Source organism: Cordyceps fumosorosea, assembly GCF_001636725.1.
Source record: "Cordyceps fumosorosea ARSEF 2679 chromosome Unknown scaffold_5, whole genome shotgun sequence".
Classification (NCBI taxonomy): domain Eukaryota; kingdom Fungi; phylum Ascomycota; class Sordariomycetes; order Hypocreales; family Cordycipitaceae; genus Cordyceps; species Cordyceps fumosorosea.
The window spans coordinates 680,515-699,582 of NW_017387305.1; the positions used below are offsets into that span (position 1 = coordinate 680,515).

A 19,068-nucleotide genomic window follows, 5' to 3' on the forward strand; every position below is an offset into this window, starting at 1 on the left:
CCCTCAGCCCGCATTTTCGCGTCACGGGCGAAGCAGAACAAGCAGCGGCGCTCTCCCCCGGAAGCGCCCGTCATCGATAACGTCTGAAAACAAGGCTTGGCGCTCTGCTGCACGGTTTGGCGGGGCAATATGAGAATATCGCCGTCGGCGGTGACCAATTCTTTTGGGGGCGAGGAGGCGCTCAACGAAGGCGACAGACAGAATGCAGGAGACAATGGCTAGACAAGGAGCAGGCATTATGCAGCGTTGCGAGCATCGAGGCTTCAGCCTTGGCCTTTGTGTGTCCATCCTAAGGACGCTTTTGATCAGGCACCCCTCTCAAAGGGCAGTCGGCAAAGGCAAGGCAAGAGGATTCTCACGACGACGCCGAACAAAAAAGAGATACTTGGCTCAGTTGTTTCGCAAAGATGTTCAGCTGCATAGCCGAGTTCGCCTCAATGGCTCTTTCAAGTGTCGAGAAGCAGTGCTGGATATCGAAGACCTCGGGCTTTAAAAAGCGTCGCATCGGTCCTCGATTTTCACCTCGGAATGCCACCCACCAGCAAGTGCAACTTTACCAGGAAAGTCACATTCAAACATCACCATGGCCCCCGCCCATATCTCACTGACCGTCGAGGAATTGCCGCGAGCGCCGTCATCGCCGCCGTCGCCCGCATCCCGTGCGTCTCGGCTTTCAGCGCCCATCAACTACCTCCTTCCCCGTCCCCTGGCCTCGCAGACGGGTTGAGTCGGCCCAGCGCCCTCGAAGATGCCAAGGCAGAGAGCCGATCGCTGCGCCAGCGGCTGGCCGCTGCCGACGAGGCGCTCGACGCCCGGGACCTGGAGCTCCAAGGCACGCGCGCTACGCTGCAGTGCCTGCGCGAGGCGCACGTCCGACCTTGCGAATCAGAATGCGGATCGGTAATGTGGACACGGACGAGCCTTAAAGACCCATCCCACAGGTTGATGAGTAGCAGGAGAAAGTGCCTTAAACTACCAGGTACGTTGTTCTTTACTGCGCTTTTCCGTAATGCTTTGTGTATATATATTCTCTTTTAAAGGGGGGAACAAATCTTGGGGCCAAGACGATCATCTGGCAACTCTTACTGTGCGGAACTACTTCAATGCTGCCCGTGTTCTTACATCGTGTCTCGTCGTAAAATCGTGAATGGAAATACAAGTACCTACCCGGGAGCCAACCTTACTTGCCTTGTATTGCTCAATAACAAAGCCTTTCCTGAACCTACTCAATTGAAGTCAACTAATGTAAACCGCTTTTTTTATCTCCAAAGTGGTATTTACTGCTGCTACATAATCCTGAGCATGCGCTAGAGGCCTTTTATGTTTATTTGTCTTGAGATGGGAATGGCATTGTCACGTGGTGCTGGCTCTGCCAAGTTTATCTACGCTTGATGGCTCCTTCATCCCTTCATATTCCATCTCTGGCCCGTGTCACACAACAGGTGGCTACCAATTGTCTTGAATAATCCAACAAAAGGTAGCGGGTAAGATCAAGGCACTTATTCACGTTTCGTGAAGAATGCGCCGATCTTCGTCCGCGCGGCCTTTGGGCTATATTCAGAGCTTGACATCGAGTCCAAAACAACACTGCCGTTCACTCTGTATAGCGCCCCCTTTATCCTCCCATCACCGTCCCGGTAGTATGGACATGGGCGCTTCTCAGCGAGGTAGGCAGGCTCATTGCGCTATTCGGTATATAGCTTAAACTTATCAGACTGCAATTCTAACGATGACTTCTTCAAATTCACGCGTGGTCGCTTCATCGTTGATGAGGCCGCCAATCTTGGACAGCGGGAGGTCAGATTCGACCTGAATCGCCTCGCGAGCATCGCAGCGGACTCGGTCGGAGCTTCTCGATGTATTGCCATCAGCAAGTACCCCGACGGCATGTTCAACTAAGCATTCCTCATGTCCATGGACAATGGCCGAGAAGTCATAGCCAAGGTTCCCAACCCGAACGCTGGCATTCCACACTTTACTACTGCCAGTGAGGTCGCTACAATGGATTTTGTAGGGTTTTTTCTTGACTGTACCAACACCAAGTCTTTTGCTGACAGGTCTGATTCCGGAGGCCAGGGATTTTCTGGACACACCAGCGCCGCCGGTGCACGCGTGGAACTCGCGAGCTGAATCGCATCCCGTTGGGGCCGAGTTCATCATCATGGATAAAGTCGAAGGTGTTCCGCTATCCCTGCAGGTACTGCTTCAGAGAAGCCTTTAAACTTATCAGCGACGGTGCGACAATGGGACAGACTGAGACCTACATGGACCTCTCTCGACATGCAAGTACGATCGGCCTACATCACACCAGTCTCGGCCGGTAGCCGGACCAATGGCAAACTTGGAATCCATCACAGCCGTTCCATCCTTGGTGAAGCGGTTGCCTGCTGGTGGCTGCACATCTTCTGCGTAGTACAAGCTCTTCAATCACAATCCTGACCCAGCTTTCCTCGACTGGGACGGCCTTGAACCTGAAACGGTGGATCTCGCACCACGGCCGAAACTCACTGGGCTTTCGCCTGAAGAACGTTCCGCTGCTGTACATGAGTATGCTATTCAAAATGTCTTCATTGGATGGCGAAAACTCATGCGTGCCAAAAACCCAGACTTGTATAAAGTAGTCGAATTCCGAAGGACAGCGGCCTACGGGCTGCTATTTCTCGCCCACCGAATGTTCGAATACGGCGAAGCGCACTTCCAATCGCTTCTGGTGGATCTGAAGGATACGTGGACGGATCTGCCCGCGGTTACCAGTGACACCCCATTTCCGTTTGACTTTTCGGAAGCAGATATCGAGCGTATCAAAATGGATAGCGACGGCGCGGTAGCTGGAACAGAGCTTGCTGCAGAGATCAAGGGGAAAATGGGCGACCTGTGGCCGGACAAGGGCTTCATCGAGCATGAGCGTTACGACGATTGCAAAGCTGCCCTCGACGAAGTCAAAGCCTTGATATTAGAGCAGCTAGCCGAGACTAACAAGGAAAGGGCTAAGTACGAGCGGTATTGGCCATTCGAATAGTTATCATGGATTAGAGTGCGCGAAGCTGGGAACGGCTCCAGGTGGAAGTTCGAGCACTTTAAACTCGTGCATTTCTTTTGAATATTTTAGGCAAACGCCATTTTTTGGATTGAGCCTATGTGAGCAGCACTGCGTGGTCAATAGGAACATTGCCACCAGCTTGCCGACCGTTTAGCACTCGCCAGAGGCGTCGACAACAATCTTCTTCGAGGTCCTTCCCGAATCGCTGCCGAACTTCTCAATCTTCTTGACGACATCCATGCCCTCGACGACCTTGCCGAAAACAACGTGCTTGCCATCCAGCCAGCCGGTGGTAGCAGTGCAGAGGAAGAACTGGGAGCCGTTGCTGGTAGCGAGGGGTTAGCAGCGAAATCGCGCCAGCGCAAGTGGTGGAGAGACAAACGTGTTGGGGCCGGCGTTGGCCATGGAGAGGATGCCGGGTCCGGTGTGCTTCAGGGTGAAGTTCTCGTCGGCAAAGCTCTCGCCGTAGATGGACTTGCCTCCAGTGCCCTGTGGATCGGTGTGGTTAGCATGCTGTGTGTGCAGCTTCTTCGCGCATCAGCAACTTGCATTGTGGTTCGTGAAATCGCCGCCCTGGCACATGAAGCCGGGGATAACGCGGTGGAAGGACGAGCCCTGGAAGCCGTATCCCTTCTCGCCAGTGCAGAGGGCGCGGAAGTTGTCGGCCGTCCTGGGGACGACGTCCTTGCGCAGCTCCATGACGATCTTGCCGAGGGGCTCTGAAAGAGAAACACAAGTCAGCTAATTCCCGTCACTGATGGTAGCAAGTTTCGGCATGGGAGCATCAACGTACCGCCGTTGGCAGAGATATCGAAGAAGACCTTGGGGTTAGCCATGATTGCGATGGAATTGAATGGTATTTTCACTGGTGCGGGGTAATGTTTTGCAGGTGGGATGAACAAGAGTAGATGAGCTTACAGGGTGCGCGAGCTTGGCTTTTTATTCGTTACCAAACTTTGTTTTGCTTTTGGGTCCGTTCCAGAAGGAGCGACCAGCTTCAGGAAGCTGGCCAATAGCTGTCCGCAAACGAGCAGCAAGGCAACGCAAAGCAAGGAAGCTCTGGAGCTCTGGCCAAGCTGTCATCGGGCGACCGGCCAAGGACGGCACTGGGCTTGGGATCATCTTGCCTAGGTCGATGAGACCTGCACGGCCCTAGTGATAGGCGGGACAAATTAAGTACCAGTTACATGCAAACGAGTCTCATCATGACGCGTGGGCGTTTTAACCATCAAGTGAATTGATCCTGACTCTGCAATGAGCGACCTTGCTAGGGAAGCCAAAGATTCTGAAAGGTGAAGGAGGCCGTGCTAGGCAACTCCCTTGTACCTTGCCCTAGGTAGTTGACAGTTGTGTTACTCAGTACTTGTCCTCTCTTGATCATCCTGCCATCACTTTAGGAAATCTCTCGCACAGTCCAGCTTCACCGCCACATCGGGCTTAAACCACTAATCGTGCTGACTAAATTTGTGGCTCAGGGTGGCTAGTATAGCGTCGTTGAAACTGTCAAGCAAAATCCACATCCGATTCAGCTTCAATTCCAGAAGCATACCCGTGCTGAAAATTGCCCGTTTTCTGTCTGCTCGAATTACAATACCGAGCTTCGAAAGCAAGCCACACGTGACGGGATGGTTTTCGCGACATCTCACGATCTGCTGCGTTAGGGCGCTCCGCCCAACCAATGGCTAGGTTTAGACGCAGAAGTAGAGGAAGCCGATGGAAACCAGGTGACATGAAGAAAAAGATCAGCCTCAAGCTGGCGACTACGTGAAGTGCATAGACACCGGGCTGGATAACTGATTAAATGATCTCACTAAGAGTCGACTAGGCAGCCAAGCCAGGTTCTCTAAGGTAAAAAACTAATACCAATCAATACGCCATATTATCGGTTACGACGGCAAGCTCTGGGGCATCCAATGTGATAAAAAGGCTTATCTTATGCAGCGGAGATGGCCGACAGTCCATTTCGCAGCAGGAGTTGCTCAACGATTTACCCCAGCTATAGCTTCGTAGGCTGGCTTGCGGCCGCACAAGAGCAAGCTACTTAAGCTGTTGATGACCCCTCACCCCCAGCTGTGGTCCCTAATTGTGCCTTGAGGCCTTGTACTTGGACGGTATATGAACCAGCCATATCATACATATCTCGTACGCAATAAAATACCATACAATACCAGGAATGTCATCTGTTTCCAAACCCATGCTACTACACCTTCTCGTCGTCCCTCTGTGGTTACTGCCCGAACTTCAACTCACCATCGTCCCGAACAATCGCATCCATGATGGCACAGTTGCGAAGAGTTCCGACTCTAGTCAGTCTAGTTACAAGTGTAGCCAATGTACACTATGCCAACATGGGACTGGAGGGTGTCAGTTGTTAAAATTCTAACAACATCAGATTGTGAGACTGGAAACGGCATCTGGGTGGACCATGACGATGAGAACAACCACGGTAATGTCAGGGTTGTGCAAAACCAGGCTGACTACGATAATCTCGAGACTAAGCCAAAGATTGGATAGTCTGCGCTCCTGACAACGCCGATAGCACGGAAATGGGTATTCCGTACGTGGAAATGGCCGACGGAGGATGACTTTTATAAGAACGAACACACTGTGTATACTGGGCCAGGCTCAAGACCATACTGCATCTTCCAGAATTGCAGAAACTCAAGCATGTGAGAAAGGAGACTGGACTCAATCCCTTCTATTTATGGAGATTGACGATTTGGGTCGAGGCTGCTGGCAAGGCAGGCCGACCAGCGTCCCATTATATCACCTCTACGGGAAACCACCCGGCCGCGTTCCGTTGCGACTCTTTCCGACGAAGATCTATGGAGAATTGGATCACAACCTGAAGCTCAAAGTTCTCGTCGAACCAGGCTAGTAACGGAGGCAGTGGGGTTGCGCAGAAGCCTTTTGGAAGTGCAGACAGTGTTTTGGTATTTTTGCTGGATGTTCTTCACCTATTTGTTCCTTTTGTTTTGTTTGGTCTTGTTAGAAATGAGCTTAACTACTTCATCAGTTGATTCGTCATCCGCCGAATAGGGTGATGGCGAAGGTAATTGGACTCCGTGGTAACAGCTACCCCCATATCCGTGGCTCTGACTTGCCAAGCCCTCTTTCATCCATCTAAATCTTGGATTCGACTGTAGTCATTGGTACATTTTGCGCGACTTTGGCCGGGACCAGCGCGTCCGTGCCCTGCTGGGCACTCTTGACGTTCCTCCACTCCACGAAACAGGCACCGACAATCGACAAGGCTGCCATGGCCATCGCGACGATAAAAGTCTGCACGAGTCCGTTCGAGTACGCTCTCACAACATCGTCGAGATACTGGCTTGGAACGTGCCCTGACAAGTCCGCAGCGCCGCTGCTCAGAATCTCGGCAGGATCCAAGTCGGGCAGTGTCGTGCGGATATCCAGCACCAGCTTGTTGGCAAAGGCCGTCTGGCCGACAGCAACAAATAGCTAGCTTCCGATTGTCTGGGCAAAGGATAGAACGGCCGTTGTGATGGGCACGTCCTCCATGTCGACGACGGCCTACACTGCGACAATTGGTTGCTGCCACCCGATGCCGATGCCGAATCCCACGAGCACTTGGAAGCCGATCCAGACCGCCGATGGGATGGATGGATTGAGCAGCGTCAGCAAGCCGCCGCCAATCGACGTTAATATACTAGCTACGATCATGAAGGGCGCGTAGTAGCCGATGGCAGCGACGGCCACGCCTGCGAGCGTAGTCCCGACCATGTTTCCAATCAGCATGGGCAGCGTCCTCTTGCCAGACTCGATGGCACTAACGCCCTGGACGGCCTGGAACCATATCAGCAGGTAGTAGATGAAGATGAAGAAACTAGCACCCAGACTAAACTGGTAGAGTGTACAGGACTAGATGGTTCGGATGCGAAACACGCGCGGAGGCACTGTGGCGTCGTTCTACGCCCAGCGCTGCACGGCAATAAAGGCCAGGATGAGGACGCCGAACAGGACGAACAGCGCAATCACTCTGCCGTCAAGGACTTTGCCCAATTGTACGATGGACCTGACGGCTTGCTATAGTGGATGATGGCAAGGCAAAGCAAGGAAGCTTTGGAGCTCTGGCAGCTCTGGCCCACGGTAGCTGTCGGGCCAGGGACGGCACTCGGTCAGGGGATCACGTGCATTAGTCGATGAGACTTAGACATCCCTAGTGACAGGCGGGACAAATCAGGTACTAGCTACTTATACAGTTACAAGCCATTTCATTATGACGCATGTGAGAGCTTTTCATTCGTCGGTTCAATTATTAAGACCGACAGCAAGCTGAGCGACCGATGCCAGCCATAACAGTGATCCGTGCCTGCCCTTCGTCCTTCACGTCGCTGGTAAACATTTTTCCTGTGGCGAGGTCAGCACCTCGAGCTTTGCTTGCTGGCTGGAATCGGGGCTAGTCAAAAGAGCTTGTCGGACCCAATCAAATCGACAAGAGGGAATCAAAATCCACGTGTCCGTAGAGGAGGCTTCTCACAACGGCGGTGTGGCCGTCAACTAACTATGTCCCCCTCCTCCTTCCCCTCCACCTCGTCTGCAACCCGCCACGAGTCAACACAGCTTGTTTAGCCCGCCTGTGCGTTCAGTCACTTACTTTTGCTGCAAGAGGCGGTCGGCTAGATTGCGTATCTGTAGATGGTCACGATCCTCGAATTTTTTTTTCTTCCTGTCACCAAGTTGACCCGCAGGCTGTCTTGCATATTTTGACTAACCGAGACATTTTTTCCCGCCTCATTTGACGATCCTCTACTACTTGCTTCTGAGCGCGCGATTAATGGATAAATAAGAGAAACCAGTCCGTATCTCTCCCCTCAATCTGTTTTTTATGCTTTCGGGCCTTACAGATGTCCCCGAACCCTAGCCTATCTGCGTTTTCACCATCTTTCGCGATCAGCCCGTTTGTCTCGTAACGATCGCATGCGGCCCAATCACGATCCCTCCCCGCATCGTGCACCAGGCTGTGCCCAACGGGACGCCTCCGGCAAATGACAAGACGGGTGCTCCGTAGTGGGTGTGTGAGGAGCACCGGCGGCGGGGAGCGGAGGCCAGCGGAGGCGAGCCAGCCCAGCCGTTCAGCCCACCATGTGACGAAAGTTTTGACGGTAACTATGGTTTACCAGCCCAACTTGCCATAGACTAAAGTATCTAAACTAGCAGCTGAGTTAACTGGCAACTGCTCTCGCCGTGGCTTGCGTGGATAAACGCCACTGGCAAGCCAATTTAGGAAAACGACGGGTGCCGTTCCGAGAAAGACTGGAGAGTTTTAGTGAGTTCAGCAAGTGGAAGAAGCCGGTAATTCGGAAATTCAGAACCGATCCCGCACACACACACACACAGCTGAAGATGCCGAGATGGCTGCTTGCCACTGACTAAGGGCAATAGCCAAGCTTTCGAGGCTTCCCGTCTTTTTGACTCGGGTCGTTCGTTCGTTCGTTCGTTCTTTCTTTGGCGGCGTTCGGGCCGTTCATACGAAGTAATGCCATCTCCTCGGAGTGATCGTTTCGGGCGCTCGCCGTGCCAATCAATACGTGGAGAGGCCCTTGAAACATACTAACTAGCGATGCCGTCCATCGAGGTTCAGCTCGGTCCTGTTAGCCATGACGCAGTTTTTTTTTCGGTTCCCACCTGCGGCAAGAGGCGTCATCCCCTGAACTAGTAGGTAGCCAACGGAGGCATCGCCGAACGGTGTACGCGCCTACAGACCGACTGTCCGCCAAGCATGTCAGTACTTTGCGCCAGGGAGCCAGGTATTTAGGCAATTAAGAGGCGGTTCAGCCAGCAAAAGGCCGTCGCCATTAGACGAGCTGCACACCATCAGACCTTATCTGTCCCCGAACGACTGTACGACTCTGCAGCCTCAGTTGGGACGACTCACCACACCTCATAATTCATATGCAAGCCACACCGGCGAGAGACGGCGCCGAAAAAAAACCACAAGCAAAGAAAGAGACATTTGACAAGACACGTACCCCCGGCCGGAACGCAGAGAGAATCCTTGTCGTTGATTCTTTTTTGCTCCCTCCCAACATCATTTTCATGACTCTTTAAACCGAAAGCCCCCAACACTTTCTTTTCTGGCATTTCTTGCCCTCGCGTTTCTTCTGCGTCCTTTTCGTATCCCAGCAGCTGATGCTCATCAAGCCCACTTAGACGCATCACCGCCCCCCTCCCCAGGACCCAAGACGGAGACAAGGATCAGCAGCGCCCACCAAGGACCCTGAAGTTGGAATTCCCGGATTGCATCATCCGAGGAGCACCGAGACCTTGTTCTGTTCCCCTCGACAACCTACGTGCCTGCCACAAGCTCCGGTTCGACGCTGCAGCTTGTGCTATTTCCGCAACAGTTCCCGGCTGAGCTCATTATCCACTCCGGCATAACAATCATTCCTTATTGCTCACTGCGCCAAGAGAAAGAAGAAAACAACCATACACGCCGTTTTACATGCCAAAATTCGCCTCACCGATGAAAACCGGCACATAATGACCGCCGACTCCCAGCAAAACATCATTCGCAAGTTCGTGGGCCGACTTCGCGCCGGCAGCCTGAGCCTCATCTCCCAACGATCCTCCTCGCACGACGCCTCCTTCTCCCCCTCCCTCTCCTCCCCCAGCCATCACCACCACAGCTTCTCCTCGCGGCGGCGGACAAACTCGCCGCGCAGCTCCCTGTCGAGCCTCGCCGCGGCCGCGGCCGCCCGCGACGCTGGCGTCTCGCTCGACCTCTGGAACGCCGCGTACGACGTGCTCCGTGACGGGCCGGCGACCTCAGGGCTCGTGCTGACGTACGAGTCCATCATCGCGCAGGAGCTGCCCAGCCACGTCAAGGCGGCGGCGGGCGGCGGCATGAGCATCAACTTTCGCGGGCGATCCGACGAGGACCGCCTGCGGCTGCTGCAGGAGATCATGAGCGCTGGGCTAGCCAAGCGGAGGGGTTCACGGACGGAGCAGGGCGAGTCGCCGGCGCGCGCGACCATCGACGCGGCCAAGGCGGCGATTGACGCCGTGGTGCCCGTGTACATGTCCTCGGCGGTCGCGTGGGCCGGGATATGCACCATGACACCGGTACAGTCCCCAGCAGCAAATCCCCGTGTTGTTGACCAATAGCTAATCCATCATTCATTTTACAGCTCTTGTTAGACCCCATCTTGCGGCTCGGCTACATACAGGCTGGCATATCCCACGTCCTCGGGCGCATTGACTTCTACATGACGCTCGCCTCGCTGCTCGCGCCGGGCAGCTGGCGCGACGAGGCCAGGTTCCGGTCGTCCCAGCAGGACGCCGCCCTCCGCGACGAGCTCACGCGGCAGTACCGGCGGGGGGTCGAATGAACTGCGTGTGCGCCGCGGCCAGCGCGTGGAACCCGGCGGCCAAGAACGTGGTCGACTGGGCCGGCCTGGAGGGGATGGTGCGGCGGATCCGGGAGGCCGACGAGGCCATCGTCGAGCGCGTCCGGGCCGGCGCGACGGCGGTGACGCGGCACAGGCTGCTCAAGAGCTACAAGGACCTGGAGCCGCTGCCGGCGGCGGAGGACTCGCTCAGCCACCACCACATGGCTGCCATTGCGACGGCGGTGGCGGCGTAGTTGGGTCATGTTGGGAAGTTTGGGACTTGGCGAAAAAAAAAAATTTTCCCCTTCTTATGAAGATGATGATTGATTTTGGGAAGCGATTATTTCGAGATGATTGACTTTTATTAGCAGCGGCGCTTGGAGCACTGTGTTGTTGCATGGATGCTTGGTTTACTTGGGCAAGAACTATGATAATGAATAAATACTTGTATATTCAGTTGAATAAATTACGCGAAAACCTTCTACGTTTTTCTCATCCTTTTTGTTCTTGGCAAAATACTACGCAGTTCACTTTCCACGGTCCTAGTAGGCATTTAATAGAGACAGATGCAGGGTAGAAGCAAAAGACAAGAAAGAGAAAGACAAGATGGTGAAAAATAGGAAAAACAAAGACCTTTTTCTTTTTTTTAAAAAAAATACACATCTAGCATGAGACACAACTTTTAAGAGCGACATCTGTAGTCAGTGGTGTTTCCATGGCAGATTGTTTGGCTGTAGCAACAGCACATCCCACCCAACAACAGTTGTGCCACTCACTGCTTCCTAACTTTAAAAATACACAAACAATTCATCAGCTGGCAGGAATATAAGTTACTAAGACACAAAACTCTTCTCATCTTTCGCATCTTGCAACCACGAACTTACAGCGCATTTCTTAATCAGGATACGACGCATCAAGGTTATTCCGCCCCTGTCTGTAAGTCTTGCGCCAACAATGGGCCCTGCGCCAGGGTTCTAATTAGCTTTGAGCCAGACACGCTGAAAGGGCTGTCCAACGCGCGCCCGCGCGTCACAGGTCGAGCCAGCTAACAAAGATCCAAGCGGCCAGGCTCAAACATCACCACCAACCACCACCACCTTTATCCATCGACAATTCATCACGTCCTCGTACTCCAGCCATCGAATCGAATCGAAGCTGCAATACTACAAGCTCATGCGGGCGCACCCACCCCCTCTGCCAGCATGCTCCTCATCAAGCCGTCGTGGCTGAGCCACAGCGGCGAGCAAAAGGACTTCGAGGTCTACAGTTGCCACGTCTCGCCCGATGGCAAGCGCCTCGTGACCGCCGGCGGCGACGGCCACGTCCGCATCTGGTCCACCGAAGCTATTTACAACTCACGCGACCCGTCCTACAACAAGCCGCGGCAGCTCTGCAAAATGAGCCACCATCTCGGCACCATCCACTCGGTGCGCTTCAGCCCCAACGGCAAGTACCTCGCCAGCGGCGCCGACGACAAGCTCATCTGCGTCTACCACCTCGACAAGGGCCCGCCCCCGGCCACCTTTGGAACCGACGAGCCGCCGCCCGTCGAGAACTGGAAGACGTACAAGCGCCTCATCGGACATGATAACGACGTCCAGGACCTGGCCTGGTCCTACGACTCATCCATCCTCGTCTCCGTTGGCCTTGACTCCAAGGTTGTCGTTTGGTCCGGCTACACGTTTGAAAAGCTCAAATCGCTCCCTGCGCATCAGTCGCATGTCAAGGGCATCACCTTTGATCCCGCCAACAAGTTCTTTGCGACAGCCAGTGACGATCGAACCATCAAGATCTTTCGCTTCACGTCCCCTGGCCCCAATTCGACCCAACACGATATGATTAACAACTTTGTCTTGGAAACTACAATTAGCTCTCCTTTTAAGAGCTCGCCGCTGACAACCTACTTCCGACGCTGCTCCTGGTCCCCAGACGGAAACCATATCGCCGCTGCGAATGCCGTGAATGGACCCGTCAGCTCGGTCGCCATCATTGAGCGTACGCGATGGGATAGCGAAATCAACTTGATTGGCCACGAAGCACCCACCGAAGTGTGCTTGTTCTCTCCCCGACTCTTCCACACCTCGAAGCCAGGCGAGGGCGATGCCAATGGCGACCAGACGTCGCAGCTCGTTACGGTAATCGCATCCGCCGGACAGGACAAGACACTCAGCATTTGGAACACGAATACTTCTCGGCCGGTTGTCATCTTGCAAGATCTCGCTGCGAAATCTGTTTCAGACTTGGCGTGGACGCCCGACGGCGAGACCCTATATGCAGCGAGCCTGGACGGTAGTATTGTCGTTGTCCGGTTCGAGGACGGCGAGCTCGGCTGGGTCGCGCGAGAGGAAGAAAATGACCGGGCACTCCAGAAATATGGCGTCTCTCGAAAAGGCATGGGCATTGCCGAGGATGTTGACGCCCTCAGGTTAGAAGACCAGAGTAAAGCTGGCGAGTCTAGGGCTTTGCAATCGCGCATGGGTGCATTGATGGGGGACATGCCGGCTGGCGAGAGCAAGGCATCTGCGGCCACGAATGGCACACAGACTGGCGATTCTACACCCAAACCTGCAGGCAATGGCGACTCCGCAGAGAAGCCCGAGGAGGACAAAACTGCGGAACGGGTGAAAGAGCTGAAATCTAGGGTGACTATCGGAAAGGACGGCAAGAAACGAGTTGCTCCGCTGTTGGTATCATCGTCGGGTACCGGCCAATCTTCCTTGCCTCAAACGCAGCTGATTGGCTCGACATCGGCAGCGAAAACATCACAGAATGATGCGCCACTCACAGTTCTGGATCTTAGCAAACCTTTTGACGGCCTGCCTAAAGGCGGGATCTTGACCATGTTGCTAGGCAACAAGCGCAAAAATGCGGTGCCCGACGCCGACGAAGGAGAGGAGCCGCTCGCCAAGCGTCCATCTGGCGGCCCGACAGCCATTATGACTAATGGTGCAGACGGCGTCGAGCCGGCTGTACTCACAAACATTGAGAACGGTGTGCTTCCTACGCCAGAATACTTGCGACCTGCCGTTCTTAACCCATCATTCTCCGTCGCGGCGGTAAGGCTTGCCGTGCCTCGAGTACGATCGCATATTGTACGACCCCTGCATAGAGGAATTCTTGGTCCTGAGGACTCGGCTTCGAAGACGACTGAAAGCCTTCTGCTCGAAGCCAAGAATGAGGTGAATCCCCGTGATCCGTCCAAGGTTAGCGTTTCGAAACGCGGTGCTGAGCTCTGGCATGAATTCCTGCCGCGCGCTGTCATTTTAGTTACTGCAAATAAGAACTTCTGGGTTGCTGCCTGCGAAGACGGCTCCATTCACGTTTGGTCGCCCGCGGGACGTCGACTTCTGAATCCCATCATCCTCGAAGCACAACCCGTCATCCTTGAGTGCCGGGATCACTGGCTACTGTGCATTACAGCCGTGGGACTGGCCCACGTTTGGAATATCAAGACACAGTCCTCACCACATCCTCCCGTGTCGCTTGGTCCAATCATTGATATTGCAACCACGTCGTTCGACCAACACACTGCCACGCCTGGTCCGGGGATTACATCGGCCCACCTTAACTCGACCGGCCATGTTGTTGTGACTATGTCAAATGGTGATGGCCATTATTACGCGCGCGAAATGTACACCTGGCAGCGCCTCAGCGAGTCATGGTGGGCCGTTGGATCCCAGTACTGGAACTCTACTGATTCATCTATTTCCGCCTTGCAGTCCACCGCAGTCGGGCCAAGGACGAGGACGAGGTCTACTAGGAGAAGGAGTAGGAGAAAGCAAGAAGAGGAGGAGCCAGAGGAGCCAGCAGTGGATGTTTCGTCCGGCATCATCCCATTCCTGGAACGTCATACGACCAACGAATTCCTCCTCAAGGGCCGAGGATACGCGCTGCAACGCATCATCAAGAGCGTCATTCAGCGTAAGGACTCAGAAGATCTGGAGAGCGTGGTCAGCATTGCGCATCTCGAGAATCGCATTGCCGGAGCGATGCAACTGGAAGCTCGTGACGAATTCCGGCTATATCTGTTCATGTATGCAAAGCGTCTGGGGGCCGAAGGCGCACATGGAAAAGTCGAAGAACTACTGAACACGATCGCTGGCGGTATTCTCCAAGGCGGGGATGCAGATCCGGATGGTGGGAAGGGCTGGTTTAGCAAATCGGACGAATTGTGCGGTTGGGATCGAAAGGAGCTGTTGAAGGGTGTGGTGCTAATTCTTGGTAAGCAGAGACTTCGCGTTCTATGCTGTAAAAGGCAGTACTAATTATATGACAGGAAAATACCGCGAACTGCAACGACTTACCGGCCAGTATGCAAGGCTGTTGGATCTTGACCTGAGCAACAGTGCCGGAGCGGACGTTGACTCCATGGAAGTTGAAAGCTAGCTGCCGATGGCTGATATGCGAGACGGGCTGGAACGAACTTCGTGTATTATGATGTAGAAGGAGGTGTTTGCGGTGTTTTCTGGTGGTAATGGTTGAAATGGATCCTGGCGTTTGACGGCGTTTGTAGCTCGGCGCTGCCTCCCATTGTTGCTCAAACATGGCTAGGAGGCTGGATACTTTATCGAATTGAAACATAATCAATGACTTTGCTACCCTGCCGACTCGCCTCGTGTTTCAACTCTTCCTGGGGGCCATTTGCCTTTTACTGGCGGTCTGGAAGAAAGTTGTTCGTATGCAAACCGCGGTGACATGGGCAGCTGGCAAGGCGCCGGCCGGCAACTGGCAAGAGTGAGGCAACGAACAGCCAAGTGTTTTCGAAAACGAGTATTTCTCTTCTTTCGCCACACGCGAATTTTCTTCCTCCCTCCCTCCCTCTCTCTTTGCATTGCACTTTTTGTCCCGTCCTTTGGTTCCTGCGCTTTCCCGCCGCTCCCCCTTTGGTTCACGTCAACAGACTTGCAACACCCTGGAGCTCTGCTCACCTCCGTTCCTTTTTCCCAGTCACAAATCACCCTTGATGGGTTCTTCTCTTCCTCGCCCCGAATCAACAACTCGGTCTCGATCTGGCACCTCCTTGGCAAAGACCCACGACTAAAAGCCAACGTGGTCGAAAATGGAACTCTGGACTCCTTCAATCCGACTCAAGGATAGCTCGCCCTTTTGGATGGTGACATTCTCACTCCTTGGACTTTTATCGACGCTGAACCGGGTCAGAAGTCTGAGCTACATGGACAGGAGCCCACCATGCTGCTGCCAAGTTCAAAGTGGCCCATTTTCTGTGGCATCGGATGGCAACTGTCAAGATATACTGTCGTCTGCTGTTACTGCTGTGTCTTCGTATGACAAATCGGGGTATCAATGTGCACAGGGATCATATGTTCAGCACGATAACCTGGTGATGCCGAATACCACATGTCCTTGGTCCGATCTTTACGTCGACTCGATGCAACAGTTCCATAGCGAAACGAAGTCAAGAGACTATCAACTGGATGCAGCTGACGCATTTATCCGATACACTGAAGATTCAAGCAGCGCGAAAGCAGTTTACTTGCGAACAGAAGGGGCAGGGATGGCCAGTTCTCTTGTCGGCGCGTGTGAGATGCAGCTTGTCGATCCGGATGTGAGTTCGAAGACTCGCCTGCAGGTGCTCGTAATGAAATGCGGCTGATGTTTTGACAACAGACTCAAGGCTGCCTCAAAGGTCGGGCCAAGTTACCTGAATATATCCTCTTCCAGAATAATACCCTGGGACGCAACACATCTCTTAGCGCAACTTGCCCAAATACTGCGGGATGCTGCGAAGGATTCGGCAATAGCGCTGCAGCACTTCTACGACTATACCGATATATCCACGCAAGCAGTGCGTATTTCCTCTCTTTATTCAAGATTGATCTGCAACAGGATATACAGTATTGGATGAAAGAGCATGTGTCTCCGACATTGAAGTACTTTGTAACCAAGCTTGACGGCCTGCTGCGTTTGACCACAAGCGCAGACAGTATCATGAGTCTTAGGCTCTCCTACCGGCAAGGATTCCGCAATCGTCTTGACAGCTTCGGAAACTTGTGCCAGCGAACCACTCGTGCCATTTCGGTTCCAACAATCAGTGCGAATAGGCTTTTGCCCCAGAAGAGCGGCTGGATCTTTCGAAAGCGTGTGGCGGCTTTTGAGAAGGCGAGCCCAGCAGAACACACACCAGAACCGGCAGTGAATTTTCTTCACGAGTCTCACCACCAAGTACTCGAATTGCACTCCCTTGATGCTTCCGAGAGCTCCGACGAGTTCTCGTCTACAATGACTTGGCAGCTTGAGCTGTGGGACCACCTCGCAAATGACATTGGCAAGCAAAGTACCATGCCTGGTCTTCGGTCGGGGAACACAGTCATTGACGAGCGCAATTTTGTCTTGGGGAGAGGCTGGTAACGGCGTAACATAGCTGGCTTTGCTGTCTGATTTGAACACTGACGAATTTGCTAGATTGACATGAGATCGAGGAAGTGTGAGCCAGGCATCTATTCATCTATAGACTGAGATAGCTTTTAGCAATATCACGTTTTTGAACACGAGTCACATTGTGCCCGAATGCTTTCCTGATGTGATGTGAGGCGTTCTGGCGTTGGTGTCCACCTATCATTCACGGCGGGTGTGAATCTACAAGCTAGAGAGAGCGGCGAATCAAGGGAAAAGTGAGCGAACGGAAATGAAGCCAAAGTACGTACCGACAACAGCGGTTGGGAATATTTCGATCGTCCGCAGGCTGCCGATCAGAAGTGGGTAATCTTCCCGAGCAACGGGGCGATGAGTTGTCGGTAGTAGAAACGTGAGATTGAGAGTACGTTACTAGAAAGACTAGCCACTGTTGGATAGTTACTTCGACATGGTGAGACCAAGCGGATCGCCGTGACCCTCTCGAGAATGGAACCAGAGAAAGGACGAGGGGAATTGAGAGGGGCGTGGCATAAAGGAGCAGAGGTAAGACATCGCCGCGGGTCCGGGAGGCGCAGCTCCGGGAGAACACGTCACGAAGCTGCCGATCCGTCGCATGGATCGAGATGGCGCATTGGCAGAGACCTTGATAGACGTTTGGGCCAGGAGGGAAACAAGTACGACGGCGAGCACATTTTCCAGCACAGTCCTCTCTATCGATGCAGAATAAAGTCTCTAGGATACGAGTGTACAATTGTACGACCCACCAGGACCCCGTCATCTCTGTCGGAGTTCTTGCGGATGATCGGGGCTGTCCATTTCGACGTAATGTGTCGGCTGAGCGCTGCTGCCTTCCAGCTCAAAGGGATGTGGTTGCGATTGCTGGGTGTCGAGCTCCGTGTGCGTCTGCGCACCGCTGCCCGCCAGCTCCGCCTTTTCATAGCCACCGCCGTTGGCCGCGGAGGCTGGGCTGCTGTCCTTCCCGTCTAGCACGTGGCCGTCCGTCTTGGTCTCGTCACCACGTCGTCGGCGCCGTCGCAGGATGAAGAAGAGCAGCGCGGCGCCGACCGCGGCTAGCAGGACGACGATGCCGACGACGATGCCGGCAATGGCGCCGCCTCCGAGACTCGGAGAAGAAGAAGAGGAGGAAGATTTAGTGTCGCTGCTGCTGTCAGTGGCGCTGGCTGCGGTGGACGAGGTCGAGCCGACATCTTGGGGGCGAAAGTTGAGCTGCAGCGTCGGCGCGCCGGCAGTCATGCCGCCAAAGGGCACGGTACCCGACTGGCGCGTCGTCGTGGAGCCGGCGGTCACGTCGACGAGGCCGACCGTGGGGCTGGCTCCCGACGCCGGTGACCCTGAGGGGCGCGTAGCCTGAGGTGCCGCAGCTGTGATACCACTCCGTTGTGGTGATGGTGCGCCTGCACTCGCCGGTCTGCACCGCGCTCCCGCTAGAGCTGAACTGCGTGTAGGTAGAGGTAAAGTTGCTCCCAGCGAGAGGAAGCCAAGTCAGCAAAAGCCCACAACAGAAAAAACAATACTAGAAGAAGAAAAATCAAGGGTTGGTGGCTAGAGCGACATACAGAGGGCAGTAGATGGCAGCCGTCTCATCGGCTAGAAAGGTATTCTTCCAGACGCCGTTGTAGTACGACGCTCCGCCGCCGCCGCCGGACGCGACAAGCATCATGACCGAAGAAGCCAGGGTGGTTGTCGGCTGCTTGCGGATGAGCGGCGGGAGGTCCTGCGGCTGGGTAGCAGAAGGGGCGGCATGGCTGTACATTAGAGCGATTGGATGGAAGGGAAGAGAGGAGTGCCTTGAAAGTGGGATGGAGATGTTGAGATGTTGAGATTTTGTTTGAGGAGTTGCTGTTAGTAGTTGGCATCGTGATTGGCTGTGGCTGGTGAAGCAGAGCCTCGCGCGGTGTGGCGCTTACTGAGAGCCTGAGCGAGGGTAAGAGCAAGAGCGCGCCATGGGGGAGAGATGGCTGATTTGGGGACTGCAGACTGTTATACTTATAATTACACTTCAAGCCTCGATGGTGAATTTGGGTTGAATTGTTTTATAAACCTGCATAAATATATAGACATCGGTGTTCGGTGCCCTTCGTGGCTCTACCATGGCTGTAGATACTCTGTATATACCAAGAGCATGCATATTCATTCTGCATGGGATGGCATGATGATAGTTTTAAGTTTGACCGGCAGCCTCTGCTGCGAGTAATGGCCTCTATTTTCGATACGTGGTTGAGACGATACTGAAGCAGCCAACAGCCAACAGCTAAGGGTGGTCATGGTTCGTTTCGATTG

General features: G+C 54.0%; 8 protein-coding genes across 8 annotated transcripts; 6 read left to right on the forward strand and 2 right to left on the reverse strand.

Annotated features, from left to right (window-relative positions):
- Positions 1-528: 528 nt before the first annotated feature.
- On the forward strand, positions 529-953 carry ISF_02920 (hypothetical protein; the record flags this gene model as incomplete). Its single annotated transcript, XM_018846526.1, has 2 exons — positions 529-870; positions 942-953. 2 exons carry the CDS (start codon positions 529-531, stop codon positions 951-953), a joined length of 354 nt encoding a protein of 117 aa, XP_018706254.1.
- Positions 954-1,908: 955 nt separating this feature from the next.
- On the forward strand, positions 1,909-3,019 carry ISF_02921 (hypothetical protein; the record flags this gene model as incomplete). Its single annotated transcript, XM_018846527.1, has 3 exons — positions 1,909-1,987; positions 2,058-2,197; positions 2,414-3,019. The coding sequence occupies 3 exons, from the start codon at positions 1,909-1,911 to the stop codon at positions 3,017-3,019; spliced, it is 825 nt and encodes a 274-aa protein (XP_018706255.1).
- A 171-nt stretch (positions 3,020-3,190) lies between these two features.
- Positions 3,191-3,876, reverse strand: ISF_02922 (cyclophilin A; the record flags this gene model as incomplete). The annotated part of the gene is made up of 4 exons (XM_018846528.1): positions 3,191-3,365; positions 3,423-3,529; positions 3,638-3,759; positions 3,834-3,876. 4 exons carry the CDS (start codon positions 3,874-3,876, stop codon positions 3,191-3,193), a joined length of 447 nt encoding a protein of 148 aa, XP_018706256.1.
- Positions 3,877-6,299: 2,423 nt separating this feature from the next.
- Positions 6,300-6,506, forward strand: ISF_02923 (hypothetical protein; the record flags this gene model as incomplete). Its single annotated transcript, XM_018846529.1, has 1 exon — positions 6,300-6,506. One exon carries the CDS (start codon positions 6,300-6,302, stop codon positions 6,504-6,506), a length of 207 nt encoding a protein of 68 aa, XP_018706257.1.
- A 54-nt stretch (positions 6,507-6,560) lies between these two features.
- ISF_02924 (hypothetical protein) lies at positions 6,561-7,093 on the forward strand (the record flags this gene model as incomplete). The annotated part of the gene is made up of 2 exons (XM_018846530.1): positions 6,561-6,701; positions 6,797-7,093. 2 exons carry the CDS (start codon positions 6,561-6,563, stop codon positions 7,091-7,093), a joined length of 438 nt encoding a protein of 145 aa, XP_018706258.1.
- Positions 7,094-9,544: 2,451 nt separating this feature from the next.
- ISF_02925 (hypothetical protein) lies at positions 9,545-10,646 on the forward strand (the record flags this gene model as incomplete). The annotated part of the gene is made up of 3 exons (XM_018846531.1): positions 9,545-10,126; positions 10,192-10,370; positions 10,415-10,646. The coding sequence occupies 3 exons, from the start codon at positions 9,545-9,547 to the stop codon at positions 10,644-10,646; spliced, it is 993 nt and encodes a 330-aa protein (XP_018706259.1).
- A 948-nt stretch (positions 10,647-11,594) lies between these two features.
- On the forward strand, positions 11,595-14,778 carry ISF_02926 (TUP1-like enhancer of split; the record flags this gene model as incomplete). The annotated part of the gene is made up of 2 exons (XM_018846532.1): positions 11,595-14,613; positions 14,669-14,778. The coding sequence occupies 2 exons, from the start codon at positions 11,595-11,597 to the stop codon at positions 14,776-14,778; spliced, it is 3,129 nt and encodes a 1,042-aa protein (XP_018706260.1).
- A 2,763-nt stretch (positions 14,779-17,541) lies between these two features.
- ISF_02927 (hypothetical protein) lies at positions 17,542-18,541 on the reverse strand (the record flags this gene model as incomplete). The annotated part of the gene is made up of 2 exons (XM_018846533.1): positions 17,542-18,223; positions 18,345-18,541. 2 exons carry the CDS (start codon positions 18,539-18,541, stop codon positions 17,542-17,544), a joined length of 879 nt encoding a protein of 292 aa, XP_018706261.1.
- Between the last annotated feature and the right edge of the window lie 527 nt (positions 18,542-19,068).